Source organism: Schistocerca gregaria, chromosome 3, assembly GCF_023897955.1.
Source record: "Schistocerca gregaria isolate iqSchGreg1 chromosome 3, iqSchGreg1.2, whole genome shotgun sequence".
Classification (NCBI taxonomy): domain Eukaryota; kingdom Metazoa; phylum Arthropoda; class Insecta; order Orthoptera; family Acrididae; genus Schistocerca; species Schistocerca gregaria.
The window spans coordinates 893,414,443-893,433,588 of record NC_064922.1 but is presented as its reverse complement, the minus strand read 5'-3'; the positions used below and the strand labels follow the sequence as shown (position 1 = coordinate 893,433,588).

At 43.9% G+C, this 19,146-nt stretch overlaps 1 protein-coding gene across 1 annotated transcript; it reads right to left on the bottom strand.

The window, feature by feature from the left end:
- Nucleotides 1–1,990: 1,990 nt before the first annotated feature.
- Nucleotides 1,991–16,089, bottom strand: LOC126354443 (ejaculatory bulb-specific protein 3-like). Its single transcript, XM_050004129.1, has 2 exons — nucleotides 15,837–16,089; nucleotides 1,991–2,373 (listed from the first exon to the last, which is right to left on the bottom strand). Exons 1-2 carry the CDS (start codon nucleotides 16,033–16,035, stop codon nucleotides 2,192–2,194), a joined length of 381 nt encoding a protein of 126 aa, XP_049860086.1. The 5' UTR covers nucleotides 16,036–16,089; the 3' UTR covers nucleotides 1,991–2,191.
- Between the last annotated feature and the right edge of the window lie 3,057 nt (nucleotides 16,090–19,146).

Genomic DNA, 19,146 nt, shown 5'->3' with positions numbered 1-19,146 from the left:
ACAACGGGTCCATTGTTTCATTAAAAAAAACAATACTCAGAAAATACTCCTGAACAACTTCCGACTTTTTGTCGGTGGAGTTATGGACCACCCCTATAAATAAAACAGTAGAGAGGATAAAAACACTTTTACAGTATTTACACTTTTGGTACAGAACAAGGATCAGGACTCACATTGGAACTGGGAGTTGGAAAGGCCATCTGGGGCTACTGAATGGCGTTACAGTTATTTAGTCACATGCTATAAATAGACGCCCACTACAGGTGATGCTCCAAGTTTTGTCCAAACGCATCAAGACATGCCTGACATCCACGCTGCGTTCAACAGCGCACTCTCTAAAAGATACTTGGTGTATCTCGAAGATGTCCTGCTGCCGCGACAATCATGCCCACTGGATGCTTCAGTCATGTTACACGTGTTTCATACACAAGCCCCTTCAGATTTCACCACATTAAAGAAAATCGCGTGGGGACAGATTGGATGAATGTGGTGGCCAGGCTACTGCAACACCGCGACCAATCCAGCCGTCGGAAAGGGTTGCCTGAAGATGTGTCCTCACTTGTCTGTTGAAATGCGCGGAGCCTTCGTGCAGCTGAAATCGAATGTGGCGAGGAACGTGCATGGGAACCTCTTTTAACAGAACCCTTCACAGTAATGCGAGACACGAGCGACCATCAAGTCGGTACGGGAGAATATACACCCCAATTAAACAGTCTGCGGCGATTGCAGCTTATTCGTGATCGTGGCGTTTGCGACACCCGGTTCCCATGTGATCACTGATCCTTGTACATACCCGATGTTTCATGTCAGTTTGTAAACATTTTTTTTTCAATTACGTTGTAAATTTAGGGATGTGAAGAATATATGATTTCAAAGCATGTATCATGAATACTTGTTGTATTAGGTCAACTCCACACGTAATTTATGCTGCCAGTTGGAATACTAGTTTCAGGACTGTCGAATCGTACCCTCTGAAATAATAGTCGTCAAACTGCGACCCGAATCATGTATTCTTGTGATCCTGAAGATGACAGAATAGGCTGCCAAAACCGGTTGTTTGTAAACAAAGAAATATTAATGCGGTCTTGGCTTCAGAAAGATTTTACCAAGTAATATTTTAAGAGGTACATAATTTTAACTCATGTTGGCCAATTCGGCCGTGCGCTAAGTTGGCTGCTTACCTCAGGGTCAGAAGGGTAAGGAGCGCGACGACTGCGGGGTTAGAGGAGGAATGTTTTGATGTTTGTCTTCCTGTTCCAACAACTCAACGGGCATCCACAACGCGTACCGATCAGTTTCTATGGTACAAAGTTTGAGATGTTTGTAACGTGGATTCGTGAATGCTGATCGTAGAGACGGTTCTCTTCAAATGCGGTACGTATTTGCAGCGAGTAACACGAAATAAAATTAAGGCTGTTGTAATACAACGTAGTGAGTAGAAGAAAAATCACACCCAAATCATTTAGCTACCGTTTGTGATCGTGTCTGAAATTAAATATAAGTGCAGTTACTTTAGTAATGCATTCATTATCCATTCACACAAACAACACAACAGCACTTCACCTGTCAGTTACAGTGTCGGAACTTTGGGGATGCTGGGAATGACAACAATGCGAAACAGACAACATTCAACACGAAGTATTTCGAGTGATACCGACTTTTAACGATAGGTATTTGAGACCCGTCACCCAATTTTTCGTATCCGTACTATAGTTAGTCTGTTGGGGGCTCAAAACGTACTACTCTTTATAGGCTACTAATTAATAAAATGATCGGTACATATGCAGTCCGAGGGACTGCTCCAAAGTGTCAGTACAGGCTAATGACCCAAAATGTTTGACGACGCTGCTCTGAAGTAACTGTAATCTTAATTCCAAATCTGATGATGGTAATAGCCGAAATACGTTTTAAGACCAAAAGTGTAAGCAACGTAAACAGTACTATCCTTAATGAAAGGCATGAAGGTGATTAGTACAGTTAAAAGACTTGGTCATTTGCCACAGTGAATTTATTGATTGCTTGGGAATTAAGATAAGTGATTTAAAGTGATTCATTTCATTCTTCAACATGATTTCCACCTTTTTGTGTTATTGCGGTGAACGAGCGGCTCTCGCCCTGTGAGTGCGTGCGTCCATAAGTGTGATCCTCCGAGGCTGGTGTGCCGTTTGTGGTCGTGTTTTCAGGGGCTGCGTCACTCCTTTAGGTAGTGCGCGTAGTTCTTGTAGTAGCTGCCGTCCGGATCGTACTTGGCCCTCAGCTTCTCCCAGATGTCTTTCTTCTCCTTTACTAGGAACTTGATTACCTTCTCGACGCCTTCCTTCTGCTTCTCGTTGCATTTGGCGCACTCGTTCTGAAGGGCGTCGGGAATTAGCGCTGCAGAAAACACACATAACAAAGTTTCGTTAGTATCTCTAGTATCACAAGTAAAGGAAATACTCGCTTAAATTTCAGTATATAATACTGATGAAAGAATTAGGGGTATTAACCATGGAAGCAGTTTACATGTTCCTCTGTGTACCATCGCTTGCCGGAAACTTCGTTTCGATTTCTTGAAAATGGAAATAAGAGAAACTTAACGTCCTATTTGACACATTATGTACAAGGGTAAGTCAGCCACCCCTACCGATGTCATTTCATGCAACCCGCAATGTTATATGTGGCCTTCAAAAACCACGCGTGAGATTTTCTCATTTTCTAGTTCGCTACACACAAACAATTAGTCGTACAGAAAAGAAAATGAATGAGAGATTGTTGTAGAAAATTTAATGTAATTCGGCTAGAGGAGATAGTTTTCGAACTATTCATGAAAAACCTACTAAAGTGACATTCAAACGCACACCCAGTCCCACACACAGCCTCTACTGGTCAGGATTTCTAGTGTGTTTTTCACAGTACTCCTTCTTACCACTGTACCAAAATTTGCGATGCACTAATTATTGTCCACATTCGGCGATTTTTTGTTCTTCATTGACTGGCATTATTACGCCACCGGCTTAGTTGAGTTCTTAAAAATTGTAAAACTGACGTTTGTGTAAATTTTACCTAACAATTGTGAGAATTTTAGCAGCTTAAAAAAAACAATTAGGTCGTTGTATTCGTCAGGCTTTGTGACTACGTAACTACATTGCTTGTAAGGGTTACGTTTGGATCGACTGCCAACGTAATTAGTTTTAGGGTAACATTTACAAAAGTCGTTTTCGTTTCATTAACTTCACGGGCACGTTCAAATTAATAATGTTATCGGAATACTCCACTATGCTGGTAGGAGAGCAAAAAAGAACCAGTGTATGGAATAGTTCGTGTAGTTGAAAATTCTTGGCTCTCCAGTTTGGAACCGCGCGAACCTGCCTCGGACATGGGCGTGTGTGATGTCCTTCGGTTAGTTAGGTCTAAGTAGTTCTAAGTTCTAGGGGACTGATTACCTCGAATGTTAAGTTCCATAGTGCTCAGAGCCATCTGAACCATCTGATTTGAAAATTCTTGTACCAGCGGTAGAAGGTAGTGTCACAGACAACGTAATAGAAATTCTGACTGGTGAGGGATGAGTGTCGGGGTGAAGTAGCGTTTGAAGGTCACTGTTGTCCGTTTCTCTTAAATAACTCAGAGACCGTGGCCTCTTGCTAGAATGTATCGCAACACAAAATTTAAGTTACTTAATTTCTTTAAAAAATCTTCCTGTTCAGTTTCGCTGTAGGATTAATAGTCTGCGCGTAGTGAGCCAGAGAATATGAAAATCTCGCGCTTGGTTTTTGAAGGCCAGACATGAACTGCAAATTGCATAAAACTACATCGGCATATCCCATGGCCTTTCCTAAGACTTTTCTAATAATGTTACTCTTGTGTTTGGACAAATATTTGCAGTTACGTTTCTGTCAAGTGTTGATGGAGTTATGTGAGGGAGTTACGTCAAACAAATACTGCTCACCAGGTGTTTCATGTGACGGTTGCTTCCAACTAAAAGTAGCGCTTTGTTTGTCGTTACAGCAGAATATTTTTGTCAATAGAATAATTGTTTGAGTGAAGTTTTGTACGCCGATTTGATAGAGCGGTCGCAAATTAGATTAATGAGATGCTCGATACAACTATATTTATTAAGAACGATAGGAAAAGACGTAGGTAGCAGTCGAGCATATGTTGTGTAGCGGTAGCGGACAGATAGCGTGGGACGGGTTCGCACCCGAGACGAGGAGGGGCAAGCTGCTTTGTGGAAACGGAACACAAAGCCGTTCTATGAATCCAAGTTTACTTTCAAGGGAACGAGAGGAGAATAACTGAGTGATGATAAAATTTCAATTATATTAATACATGTAATATGAGATGGAGCCGAAGTGGTGCCAAGCCTTTGAGTGGTACGGTGATAAACAAACAACAAACACCGTTGGAAAAGCCCTTGAATGCTCAACGGTACCGGCTGACCGCCGTGCCATCCCCAGCTCTGAGGCGTCACCAGATGCGGATACGGAAGGCCACGTGGTTGGCAAACCGTCCTCCCGAACTTCGTGCGGTATCGCGACCGGTGGCGCTAATTCTTAATCAAGTAGCTCCTCAGTTGGCCTTACAAGGGCTGAATGCATCCCGCTGCCAACAGCATTCGGTAGACCCGGCCGGTGACGCATCCTGGTCGTAGGCATACCCGACAGCGCTTAACTTTGGTGATCTGACGAGAACCGGTGTTACCATTGCGGGAATGTCGTTGGGAACTAATGTGGTGATAAGCGTTTGCAATTGCGAGAAGTTACCACCTTTGTAAATCATGACGTTAGACACCCTCCAAAAACACGAGACGGCGCCCAAGTGCGTGTTTGCCGTGTTACAGTGTGGGTCCGTCTAGGGATCATGTAGGCGACCTCTGCGCCGGAGGACTTGCACCACTGATGAGGGCAGAAAATGGGCTTGTTGCAATGTGTAACAAATAAACAGTAATTTCAGTCAGTATAAACTTTTGGGGAAATGTTATATCACGAGATTTGGATTCCTTAGCACGTTCAGGTTCCTTCGGACTACAGAAACACTGAGCCAGTCCTGGACGAGGTAGTCTACCAGAATCTTTTAAGTACAATCCAGTTATAGCTTTCCATTTCGTTACGCAGAAAGCAATAGTAATTATTGTAACTACTGTTTGAGCGGTGGCGCCATTGAATTAGTAGACTGTTCTGTTTGGCGCCACTGGCTCTGGTGTAGTATCAACTATCCCTCTTGCGGCCCCATTGCCAATGTCTATGAGGAAGAATTGAAATCTATGAGTTGTGTCCTTAGACGATCTTTGATTGCCGGTAAATATGTGGGCTTCGCTGGCCCGAGGGGGAGGAAGTTTTTGGATTGGCGGTAGCGTCGCGACAAGAGGTGGTCACGAGGTCCGATCGGCCGAAGCCACGATCTGCGCAAGGAGGGCCTTCTCAGAGCGAAGATACCGGAGTACGTCACTGGGGTCAGCGCAGACTTCAAGCAGCAGGCCGACATCCCGTCTGTTGGTTAGCAACGTTCGTGCCGGAAGACCGCTCGTGGCCTGGCAGCTTTCTTCTACCTGGCTTTAATCGGCACCTCTCAGTAACCACTGCGACGCCCCGTGGATCCATGGATGTGCTTCATGATAAAGGAGAGTAAAAAATAGTTCAAATGGCTCTGAGCACTATTGGACTTAACATCTATGGTCATCAGTCCCCTAGAACTTAGAACTACATAAACCTAACTAACCTAAAGACAACACACAACACCCAGCCATCATGAGGCAGAAAAAACCCCTGACCCCGCCGGGAATCGAACCCGGGAACCCGGGCGCGGGAAGCGAGAACGCTACCGCACGACCACGAGATGCGGGCAAAGGAGAGTAATACTCGTAATTCTCGTGGTGATTTGTGTCATTCTCTACCTGCCCTCGTTATTATTTTCCGCTTTGTACCCAACCCTCAGAGTATTACTCGGTCGGCTCTTTGGTCCGTAAATATAGGCCATAGTATTGCACTAAGACACTAGTGGCCCGCCAGATTAGCCGTGCGATCTAACGCACGGCTTTCCGGAGTGGGAAGGAGCGCCTGGTTTCCCGGCACGAATCCGCCCGTTGGACTTGTGTCGAGGTCCGGTGAGCCGGCCAGTATGTGGATGGTTTTTAGGAGGTTTTCCATCTGCCTCGGCGAATGCGGGCTGGTTCCCCTTATTCCGCCTCAGCTACACTATGTCGGCGACTGCTGTGCAAACAAGCTCTCCACGTACTCGTACACCACCATTACTCTACCACGCAAACGTAGGGGCTACACTCGTCTGATGTGAGACGTTCCTTGGGGGTGGAGGGGGTGGGGAGTCCACCGGAGGCCGAACCGCACAATAACTCTGGGTTCGGTGTGTGTTTGGGGGGGGGGGAGGGGGGAGGGGGGAGGGGGGTATGGGTTAAGTTGACTGCGGTAGTCGTTGTGGGGTTGTGGACCACTGCGGCTGCGGCGGGGACGGAGCCTCTCCGTCGTTTCTAGGTCCCCGGTTAACATTTAACATACAAGAGAGTAGTTGTCGTTTGAAAATTTGTCCCGCTATTATATTGCGTTTCTTTCTGGTTTGTACTCGATCATTTGTGTTCTAATGAGTCAGCTGTTGGTCGTAAATACAGCCGCAACAATTGTACTAAGGCACAGGCAGCCGTTAAAAGAGGAACATTTTAGTTAGATTTAGATGTTAACCGGTACAGTTCTTTGATTGTAATTGCATTTCTCAGTCATTTGTTATAACGTGTACAACCTGTTACACTAAGCTGTTCGTTGCTGTGTTTGAAAGACCGGGTCTTTATTGGTGTACTTTAGTTGGATCTTGTAGTTCCGCAGAGTGAGTTCTCTTGTAATGAGTGCTCACAAGTAGTGTTTTAAGACGTTACTTCAGAGCGGTCTTAATAATTGACAATCAGTTTAACTTTGAAGGTATTAACAGCCAACAGTCACCAGGGCTTTAGTGGAAACAAAATAGTCAGAATGGGCGGGTTGGGATCCAGGTGCACCTTGGTTGTCAATTGAAATTAAGAGGTTGGTTGCTTTGAAGTAAGCCATATTATTGTCATAGTGTTTTCCAATCCGTTTAACCTTTAAGCACAGGTGCGCATTTTAACCCCGAACCTTTCGACATACAGCTTTCAAATTAAATGTTACGTCATCCGTTTTGAGTAAATGAATCGCTCTTGTCATCAATGGTGCTTATATAGCTTTCATGTGTTGCAGAAGGGAATTTAATAGGACAGACTGTGTCCAGCGCGGTAGTAAACACCGCTGTTTCACCCGACAATGGGCGGGCTGCAGGTCCGGCCGTCTTCTATTCATTGTTAAATTGTTTTCTGCTTTGCAATACAGCACTTAAGATTTCTTTTGCAAAAGCTTATTCAGCTTAAGTTTTAAGGTCAGAAGAATGTTGCAAATTTGTTCATTTTGTTAAAGAAAATTTTATGATCGTCTATTGTTAAATAAACCGGTTGTGTGCAAAGAAAGTTATGTTGGCGGGTCCTCCCTTCCACTTTTTCCTTAATTCCAGTACGTACCACATATCACTGTTAACATATATAGTGAGTAAGTGACTCGTGCGGCATGGCTGGGAGACACCGAATGGAAGCATCAGCCGTCACAGTCGCCAAGTGTTTTACTCATTCGCACACAACTGCGCCTCTCCTCGCGGATAAGTGAATTGTGTCTTACCTCACTTTTTGTTAAGTGTAGGTGACCGTAACGGATGTGTGTACGGTGTGGTGTGTAGCGTGTGTCGTATGATGTTGAGAGAAGGGAGAGAGTGGGTCACGGTGACGACACGTAGCCTACTGCTGTCCAGTAACACCAAGGATGTCACATGCTCTCACTTCATGAGAGGCTGCAGTAAGGTTTAGGATTTAATCCAGGATATTCGCGCAACGACTGGTAGTCACAAACTTTACCCCTATACCTCTCGTACCCTTACTGCCCGGATACGGACAATGAGAATGTCATCCGCCGCTGGGATTCGAATTGGCCTACCTCCGAGTCAGGCGCCACTTCACAGGGTTGCGAAGTGACCTCTGCTACTTTTTTAAATTTTTGTTTTGTTTTGTTCTTCAGTTATGTTTCGACGCTATGTTTTACAAAAAAGAAAATTACCAGTATGTTCTGTCAGTACTTTTCCTTTCATTTCCCTGTGCTCCTTTAAAAAAATAGGAGTAATAAAGGAGAGGAGGCTTCTGCATGAAGTAAATGAAATGAAACGTATCCTAATAAAAACTACAATTCCTCTTCTTCTTTGACTTATCCTTCATAACAATAAATTAATATTTTCTTCTCGATGGAGGCGGATAAAATATGTAGTCACAAATAACCTAAGACCTAGGCAAAACGAAGAGACCGAGACAATGTAACAAGTGATTAAGGTAGTATGCATACCAATTTTGTTACTAAGAAGTGTTGTAATAGTAATTAGTGAACTATTTAGGAAATGTTACTTGTCAGAAAATCCTTATTAGTAAAATTAAAGAACAAAGTTTATAATACAAAATGGAAGTTACGGCGTGCTACAGCTCCTAGATACCAATGTATACCAGCAATAAACAAACACAATGAAAATCTATTCAAATATTCAAATGTGTGTAAGTTCTTAAGGGACCAAACTACTTAAACTAAAACTAACCTTTGCTAAGAACAACACACACACCCATGCCTGAGGGAGGACTCGAACCTCCGGCGGAAGGGGTCGTGAAAAATCTGTATTTATGCGTGATCGACAAGGCCTGCACTAGTCTGATGGCGTCGATAACGTCAAATGACACCGAAATATCGGTTACCAATAGTTTGTCACACATTTCTTGCTTGGCGATGTCTGAATCTTGTGCTGCCCCACGCCGCACAGTCCATTCAGTACCTCCATTCTATCGAACGTGCACTTAAAATTTCACATATTGTTAGAAGATACTGGGCGTTCCATCAAACATTTTAGAAGCGGTATTTTGTTTGAACTTAAAATTTTGGAAATTCGTGGTAAGATCCTATGGGACCAAACTAATGAGATCATCGGTGGCTAAGCTTACACACTATTTAATCTAACCTAAACTAACCTATGCTAAGAACAACACACACACCCATGCCCGAGGGAGAACTCGAACCTCCGGTGGGAGCGGCCCCACGCACCGTGGCGTGGCACCTCGAACCGCACGGCTACCCCGCGCGGAGTTTGAACTGAATTCATCTACTTATTATTAAACCAAAACTACAACTATATGCCGAATGAGCAAATAAAATGACCGTGATGAATCGTAGGCGTGTCATCCGTATAGATAGGGTGTATCATAATTTATACCGAAAACCGACAATGTATGCAAATCAAAAACTGCAGTAAACATGGTTCCATAGAGGAAGTGTTCGCGGGATAGTTGCGAATGTCTAGTTACAAACAACCACTGATTTCAGTGTGAAGTATTGTTCTGGTCCAGTGGTTCCGAACCTGGGGGTAATTACCCCCTGAGAGGTAAAATTAAATTTCCTGACGGGTAAAAACTAAATGACTTGATTCTGTTACAGTCACCAAGTTAAACTGTTTTCAAAAGATTATTGCTATTATCACAACTTCGTAAGACTCTAATATTGTTCATATGAGTTATCAATAATTACTTTTTCGCAGTTAGTAACATTAGTACGGTGGAGGTCACGAGTTCCTCGCTTAGTCCACCCACTGTACAAATATGTTGTGCTTTTTCCCCAATATTGCTGATGGTAAAAGTGAGACATATACGTAACAAATGCTAAATATCTGAAGCAAATGTTTCCTCCAAGTTACAGATAATATATGCAATCATCCAGAAAGTGCTTCATTACTTGCTTCGAAACAGATAAATGTATTAATTGAAAGCACTTCAGTATGTACATAAGGCTGTACACGGTATTATTACTCTTATTAGACTGCTTAGGCACAGAGTATTAACAACCTGAAGTCGTACAATTTGTGCAGTTTCAGAAGTAAGGTGTCCAGCAATTAAGTGATTCACAAACGGTAAGAACATTGCACATATCGGAGATTGTCTAGTTTTAAATGGGGTTGCAGTGTGCAGCTTAAGCAAATTTCTATTAGAGGGGACTAATACAAGGGAAGTATGTTTTGTAGCAAGGGTGTACCTTCACTGTGGATAGTTTGCTTTCTTATATGAGAAGGGAGTTGAGGGTAGCACTTGTGAAGTTTCGTAAGTTGCTTTATCATTCATTCTGAAACACACACACACACACACACACACACACACACACACACACACACACTGACACACACACAGACACACACACACACACACACACAGACACACAGACACTAAATATCATTTGTATTTCATAATTAAAAGAAAAAGTGTTCCAAGAAAAGTATTTCATAGTGTTGTTTAGTTACGCGTCAAAGTTAGAGATAGTGTGGGGGTAGGGGTCAACAGATAGCAGGGGAGGAGGGAGGAGGGGGAATATTAGCTAATGTCTGATTGCACTCAGGGGTAGTGGTCTAAGAAAGGTTGGGAAGCACTGTTCTAGTCCGTACCTGAGCCGCGTCGAAGTATAGGCCTTAATTGGCCGTACTACATCGGGGGCGAGCAGTAGTTTTTCGTCTGTTTTTCAGAGAAACAAATGGTTCAAATGGCTCTGAACACTATGGGACTTAACATCTGAGGTCATCAGTCCCCTAGAACTAAGAACTACTTAAACCTAACTAACCTAAGGACATCACACACATCCATGCTCGAGGCAGGATTCTAACCTGCGACCGTAGCGGTCGCGCGGTTCTATACTGAAGCGCCTAGAACCACACCGACCGGCTCAGAGAAACAAGCTGGTCTATATAATCGATATCTGATTGTCGCGGAGGGCGAGCGAAGGGAGCTGAGTTGGAGAGAGAAGCTGCGGACAGAGCAGCGAGCACGAGTGTGGCGTGGCTGTCTGCAAGCAACTGTGGTCATCAAGATAGGGCGCACAGAGATGATCAGACGGTAGCGCCGGGCACTGACCACGGCAGCAAGGAGAGCGACCGGCTCTGCAGCTGGTGGCGGGGCGGAAAGCGAGGGCACGGAAGTTGTATCCGGTTACTGCTCGACAATCGTATATCACCGTGAGTGGATTGCCAAGGCATCCGCGAGGACAGAGGAACTTGCAGCTGACGTTCGACTACGTGCTAAGGCAGATGGTAAGTGGATCTGGGGAATCGGAGGATTTAATAACCAGTGAGGCGGTGTTTTTGCCATGTAACTGTGCTCGCGAGCATCAAGTGCATTACAGTTTTATTCAGTACGGGTAGAATCTGTAAAGGAAGTACGACTCTTGCTCTACTGCAGCTGGCGACCGGTAATTTGATAAAATATGTCCAATTTTGTTTTCATATTCACGTAAAGTCAGAGAGAAAGGACGTCTAAAGTTCTGAGAAAGAGACTGGTCAAAGGGGAGGGTAGAGCTTAAGAAGTAAATTGCTTTCACTTATGAGGTTTAAGTTAAATGCTGAGTATATATTTTTGTATATTTTTGAACGGATGTATACGCTTGTAAATCAAAAGAAAAGCTTTATAATTGTTCTGCCTTATTGTAAAACTGTTTAGAGCTTACGTGCTCAAAGAACAATGCGATTTGTAAAAGCCTAGTGAGACAGCTAGCAGCGTATGAAGTTTTCATTTCTGGAACATTTAATTTATCAACTGGTTTTCTACATCAAACTGTAAAGGGAATTTAGTTGTGTGGTTAATAGTTTTGAGAAGTAAACTTTTTGCTAAGAATTAACTAACACTATAGAACACGGTACTACTGTGCCCAATGTTTATTTCTTATTTGCGCCACTGATATCAAATACATGCTTTTAAAAGCTTATCTTGACATTCAGTAAACATCTCGTACATTCCACGTCCCCAAATCCGTATATTGTCATTGTTCAGTAAATCTAAACATTTCGATTAGATTCCCATCTAATTTGACTAATACTGGGCTCAAATTGAGGAATGCCGTACGTACATACGGGGGTATCGGCACATTTTGCTGCTGATGTAAATCGCAGTCAGATACGCAAATATGGTTCGAGACGCAGAACATACATCTTGATTTCGAAAAGCACTCGACCTCTGGATGTTTCAGAGCGAAATGCGCAGCGCTCGTGTTGTTTCTGCCGAAGAACTGAAGAAATTAATTGCACAGTATTTGTCAGTATTTACGAGATGATCCGGGGACGTTTGAAAGAATTCGGATCTCACCGCAGAGACGAGTGGAGTACTGTAAAACGCAAACTTTCACGGCTGGAAATGTCACAATTTTGCTACAATCAGTATCGAGCCAGGGTGCGAATCGGACATTCAACAAAGATCCGTTCGACCACGGCTTAATACCCCGGAACACTTTATTAATTGTGAGTGGAGCACTGTATTTAGATTCGAAAACGACAGTTCCTCTAACAGGCACGAGTATGTAGTAAACAATTATCGTATAGCATGTTAAAGTAGCATTGTATTTCTTCTTGAGGTCTGACGTGGTCAGATTTGAGCCCAAGTACGTGATAAATTAGTCGGAGTTATTTCAAACTTAGGAAGTATTGAATAGGACTGAGGAGAAGAGAAGTTTGTGGCACAACTTGACCAGAAGAAGGGATCGGTTTGTAGGACATGTTCTGAGGCATCAAGGGATCACCAATTTTGCATTGGAGGGCAGCGTGGAGGGTAAAAATCGTAGAGGGAGACCAAGAGATGAATACACTAAGCAGATTTAGAAGAATGTAGGTTGAAGTAGGTACTGGGAGATGAAGAAGCTTGCACAGGATAGAGTAGCATGGAGAGCTGCATCAAACCAGTCTCAGGACTGAAGACCACAGCAACAACAACAACAACATTTCATGTTGAAGTCAATGGCGATCTGTAACCACACATTATGTTCACTGGAACGTTTTTCCTTCTGTTATTGTGTGGAATCATCTGTGCGAGTCTGCACTATTAAGATTGATGCATCCAGTATATTTATTTTTATATGTGTATGTGACCATGTAGAGTCAGCTGTGTGTTCTATGCATGACTTAGTGCTGCAGTTTAGGAACCTAGAAAGATATACGTAGGAATTCCTCAGTACTGTGCAAGTGCTGGAAAACTTTTACTGCACAAACAGTAAAGCTTTGCTTGTAACATAAAGACGAACTTTAAACACTGCAGGAACCTCGTTTACTAACTTTTTAAGTATTTACGTTAATGGAGAATTAAAAATAAAATGTGGCCGTTCAGAGTGAAATAATGGACCACGTTGTTTGCGGTATGAGTAAGCTGCAGATTATTTTGTATTTTAGAGAATATGTGATGGCTTTATCAAAGTGTGGGAAGTGGAATCATTTCGAGTGTCAAACTGAAATAAACATTACAACTGTTGACAATCGAATCCGTTACTCGTCAAAGTTACACAATTGTAAATATAGGAAGTATAATGGAAACAGTTCTACAATCAGCTGACTAGGAACGAGTGCGCTGTCATTTACCTGTCCCTGCTTTGATGCAGAAATGGACAATTGAAAGCTCGTGCACGGGGAAGCAGTAAAATATTTATAGACCCACCGACCGAGTCGTAAAGCGGAAATCCTTGACAACCGCAGCACTGAAGCGTGGCCGTGTTGAGATACGGGAGCCGTGTTCCGCTACAACAGCAACGCCGGAATACGTGTGACTGTTTCACATCTAAACAAACTGCAAGATCACTAGTTAGCTATCAGTAAATGGGATCTCCCTGCACAAATACAGAATACGCGTATTCAGCGGACCAACAATTTTTATTTGAGAAGTTTCACAGTATAATAGGTTAGAAAGAGACATTTTTAATATGAAAATGAAGAAATTCTACCAACATTCCGTCCTCGTAGCACTGCAAAAATGAATGATAGGACATTATATGCAAATTGAGGGTGGAGAGCGGCAGCAAGGAAAGGAAAGGGAGAGGAGCACTTATGTCAGCTGCATCGGCACATTACGCGGACTGAACCTCTCTTACTATCGATATACATAACTGATCTGACAGGGTGAGCAACAACTTACGGTTGTTTCCTGACTGCTGTGGTGAACGGAAAGGTGTCGTCCTTGAGTGACCTTAGGAGGATTGAAGACAGACAAAATTTCGAGTTGTGATGAATGGCAGATTGCTCTAAACGTAGAAAAAAAAGTTTGTTGCCGGCATCTCGTGGTCGTGCGGTAGTGTTCTCGCTTCACACGCCCGGGTTCCCGGGTTCGATTCCCGGCGGGGTCAGGGATTTTCTCTGCCTCGTGATGGATGGGTGTTGTGTGATGTCCTTAGGTTAGTTAGGTTTAAGTAGCTCTAAGTTCTAGGGAACTGATGACCGTGTTAGTTAATGCGGATGAGTAGCAATCCTGCAGCGTTCGAATACAGCATTAGCAGTGTAATGCTTGCCACAGTCACAGTCATGTCAAGGCGTAACATTGCAAAACGGTGAGAAATAGAATGGGCACGTCTGGTAGGCAGTAGGAAAGGCGAATGCTCGACTTCGTTTTATTGGGAGCTTTTCTTTAAAGCAGACGGCTTACAGAAAGCTGGTGTGACCCATTCTTAAGTACTGCTCGATTGTTTGGGCTCCTCATCGGGTCGGATTAAAGGAACATATCGAAGCAATTCAGAGCCGTGCAGTTAGATTTGCTACCGGTAGGTTCGATCAGCACGCAAGTATCACGGAGATGCTTCGTGAACTCAAATGGTCAAATTGGAATCCCTAGAGGGAAGACGATGCTCTTCGCACGAGGAATTATTTCCGAAATTTAGAACAATGGCATTTCATGCCGATTGCTGTATGATTCTACTGCCACCATTGTACATTTCGCCTAAGGATTATGAAGATAAGGTGAGAGAAATTAGGGCTCGTACGAAGATTTGTAAAAAGTTGTTTTTCCTCACTTCATTTGTGAGTGGAACAGTAAAGGAAACGAATAGATGCGGTACGTGGTGTCCTCCACCATGCAACGTACGGTAGCTTCCGGAATACGTATGTAGATGTAAAAGTATCCCGCGTTTCTGGTCTCCACAGCTTTTTATTGTTGTGGTCTTCAGTCCTGAGACTGGTTTGATGCAGCTCTCCATGCTGTGTGCAGTCTGTGGGTGGTTTGCATTGTTGGAATTTGCTATTGTAGTGTTGGGCAGTTGGCTGTTGACAGCGCGTAGCGTTGCGCAGTTGGAGGTGAGCCGCCAGCAGTGGTGGATGTGGGGAGTGAGATGACGGAGTTTTGAGAGCGGATTATCGGGACGTGTGCCCATCAGAGAGAGTAAATTGGTAAGACTGGATGTCATGATGATCAGAATAAGTAAAGAGAGTAATGTCTGAGTAGTTCAGTTTTACTCAGTTGTTTGAAGATCAAATAATGTAAGAGGTTTATCAGCACAGTAATTAATAAATTTTTCTAAGGGGACGTATCACTATGTTATAAATAGCGTATGCGCAATGTTCAACGTTACTATGACGATGCACCGATAAGAGGTGCGAAACCGGTCGCAGATTTAATAAAAATCATTTATACAGCCAGTGCGGAGTTTTCATTGAAAAAATGAGAAAAACGGGTTTTGAATGGCGTTTTAAAAGTCTGAGAGTCTGACAGACAGGCGAACAAACATCATGTGGTCCTATAAGGTTCTGTTTTGGTCAATTGAGGTACGGAACTCTGAAAAGCACTATTAATCGAAAAACAGAGGAAGAACTCTCTGCAAAAATAGATTCCTCTTGGAGGAACTAATAACTCTTCCTGGAGAAACTAGCAAACTCCTTTTCTATAATAGCACGTAGGTGACCGCCTAAGGAACCTGCTGTCGTCCTCTGATAGAACTGTAGGAGGGTGTTTCCGAAGTGAGGCATTACCGAGGCTTTGGTGGACGCACCTTTGAGCTCCTTGCCGTCGGCGGTGCAGCGGTCGTTGCCCTCGTCCAGCAGGCAGTCGGCGTACTTGCTGAAGAGGCGCTCGTTGTGCAGGATCTCGTCCACGTCCACGTTGTCGTACTTGGTGGTGTACTTGTCGCCGTCCGGCGCCGCCGCGACGGCGGCCACCAGGAGCACGAGAGCGGCTGCGATCTTCCACATGGCGTGCCGGAGCTGAGCTGGGGCTGGAGCTGGTGCTGGCTGGTCTCAGGTGCGAGTGCCGCCCTGGGCAGAGGCGCGCGCTTTTAAAGGCCCGGCCGGGCGCGCTTGAGCAAGCGCAGCCTCCAGACGCGTCCGCGTTTCCAGGCGTTTCCGTAATCCCCGTCCATCATCACGCCACGCCAGGGAAGCCCGGCCTCGCACCGCAGCCTTCCCACTTTACGAACGGACGTCGCAGCCTCAAATCTCTGGCAGTTTTCCTGTCTTCTGCAGATAATTGGCTCGTCGGTTGTAAGCTTCTACCGTCCAAAGACTATTTCTCTCTGGGAGATACGTAACACTAATGGTCAACGCCATAAACGCTCATAGTCTACTGCGCATGTTCTCAACATCAAAGCGAGCTAGTCACATGAGTGTGTAACGACGCTGCTTGTCTACAATTTGCAGTAATAGCAAAATTTGGATGCTGCTTGTATTCGCCTTATTTTATATGTGTTTAAGCATGTCTGAGTGTTAGTGACAGTTACGGTGCACTACTGTCGTTCCGTACAACATATGTATAATTGCAAATTTCGTATTGATATGGGCACTATACAGGGTGTTACAAAAAGATACGGCCAAACTTTCAGGAACCATTCCTCACACACAAGTAAAGGAAAGACGTTATGTGGATATGTGTCCGGAAACGCTTAATTTCCATGTTAGAGCTCATTTTAGTTTCGTCGGTATGTACTGTACTTCCTCGATTCACCGCCATGATTTCATACGGGATACTCTACCTGTGCTGCCAGAACATGTGCCTTTACAAGTACGACACAACATGTGGTTCTTGCACGATGGAGCTCCTGCACATTTCAGAGGAAGTGTTCGTACGCTTCTCAACAACAGATTCGGTGACTGATGGATTGGTAGAGGCGGACCAATTCCATGGCCTCCCCGCTCTCCTGACCTCAACCCTCTTGACTTCCATTTATGGGGGCATTTGAAAGCTCTTGTCTACGTAACCCCGGTGCCAAATGCAGAGACTCTTCGTCCTCGTATTGTGGACGGCTGTGATACAATACGCCATTCTCCAGGGCTACATCAGCTCATCAGGGATTCTATGCGACGGAGGGTGGATGCATGTATCCTCGGTAACGGAGGACATTTTGAACATTTCCTGTAACAAAGTGTTTGAAGTCACGCTGGTACGTTCTGTTGCTGTGTGTTTCCATTCCATGATTAATGTGATTTGAAGAGAAGTAATAAAATGAGCTCTAACGTGGAAAGTAAGCGTTTCCGGACACATGTGTGAGGAATGTTTCCTGAAAGTTTGGCCGTACCTTTTTGTAACACCCTGTATGCGCTGAAAAATATCGAGACACAATATTATAAAGTTTCGTGTTGTACAGATAATTTCTGCGATTTTTACGGCCACTTGTTTACTTGATAGATAAATTTGCAAGTGTGTTCGAGTAAACTGTCAGAGTACATATCAGTCTGTGTCCAAAAGTGGATAGAATTTGTAAATGGCAATCTCATTAATTCCCTCAAGTTTAAGCAGGTTCCCAATCTCTTGTGTCTAATGGGAACAGATTCGGCAATATGAATCAGTGCAACACAAATCGAAGAAAAAATATTTTTCGTTAGCAGTTTTATTACTCCAAAATTCGAGCAGTGATCCTGTATTTTCTATTTTTTGTGCTTTGTTTATGTTTTTAACTATGCGGTGAAAGCACTCCGACTTCAGGCCACGAGTGGCCTACCCGTACCATCCGACCGCCGTGTCATCCTCCGAGTAGGATGCGGATAGGACGGGCGTGGGGTCAGCACACCGCTCTCCCGGTCGTTACGATGGTATTCTTGACAGTAGCCGCTACTAGTCGGTCGAGTAGCACCTCAATTGGCATCACGAGGCTGAGTGCACCCCGAAAAACGGCAACAGCGCATGGCGGCTGGATGGTCACCCATCCAAGTGACGGCCACGCCCAACAGCGCTTAACTTAGGTGATATCACGGGGAACCGGTGTATCCACTGCGGCAAGGCCGTTGCCAACTTTGTGGTGAGACGGTGAAAAAATTTTATACATATTTTATGTGTCTATAAAAATTAGAAGAGTAAATAAAGAAAAACTGAAAATAGTAATGGACAAGCAGGAGGTACAAATCGCTTACCATGTTTATTGGAAAAATTTCATAATTGAAAATGCGTTGTTTCTTCGCTATTCTTCGGCACCGTGTACATTACACTGTAGCATGATTGATGGGAACAAAGGTTCGACAATATGAATATGTCCAACAGAAAACGTTGAAAAAGACATTATTGGCTGTCACTTCTTATCCTGTTAGCGAAAAAACGTGAGTAAATGGAATCTGAACTGTGATATTGTGGCGAAAAAGCATAATACCATTGCTCTTCACATCTTTAAATCAACTTAAGTTCCTGATACCAGTTTGTTAAGATGTCAGTAAGAATCATATAAGAAGTTTCACTGCACTTCTGAAGGCGATCTGTCTGTAGCAGGGAAGTAACTACACTCCAGGTATACTAAGCGGTTGTTGTTGTTGTGGTCTTGAGTCCTGAAACTGGTTTGATGCAGCTCTCCATGCTACTCTATCCTGTGCAAGCTTCTTCATCTCCCAGTACCTACTGCAACTTACGTCCTTCTGAATGTGCTTAGTGTAGTCATCTCTTGGTCTCGATTTTTACCCTCCACGCTGCCCTCCAATACTAAATTGGTGATCCGTTGATGCCTCAGAACATGTCCTACCAACCGATCCCTTCTTCTGGTCAAGTTGTGCCACAAACTTCTCTTCTCCCCAATCCGATTCAATACTTCCTCATTAGTTACGTGATCTACCCATCTAATCTTCAGCATTCTTCTGTAGCACCACATTTCGAAAGCTTCTATTCTCTTCTTGTCCAAACTATTTATCGTCCATGATTCACTTCCATACATGGCTACACTCCATACAAATACTTTCAGAAAAGACTTCCTCACACTTAAATCTATACTCGATGTTAACAAACTTCTCTTCTTCAGAAACGCTTTTCTTGCCATTGCCAGTCTACATTTTATATCCTCTCTACTTCGACCATCATCAGTTATTTTGCTCCCCAAATAGCAAAACTCC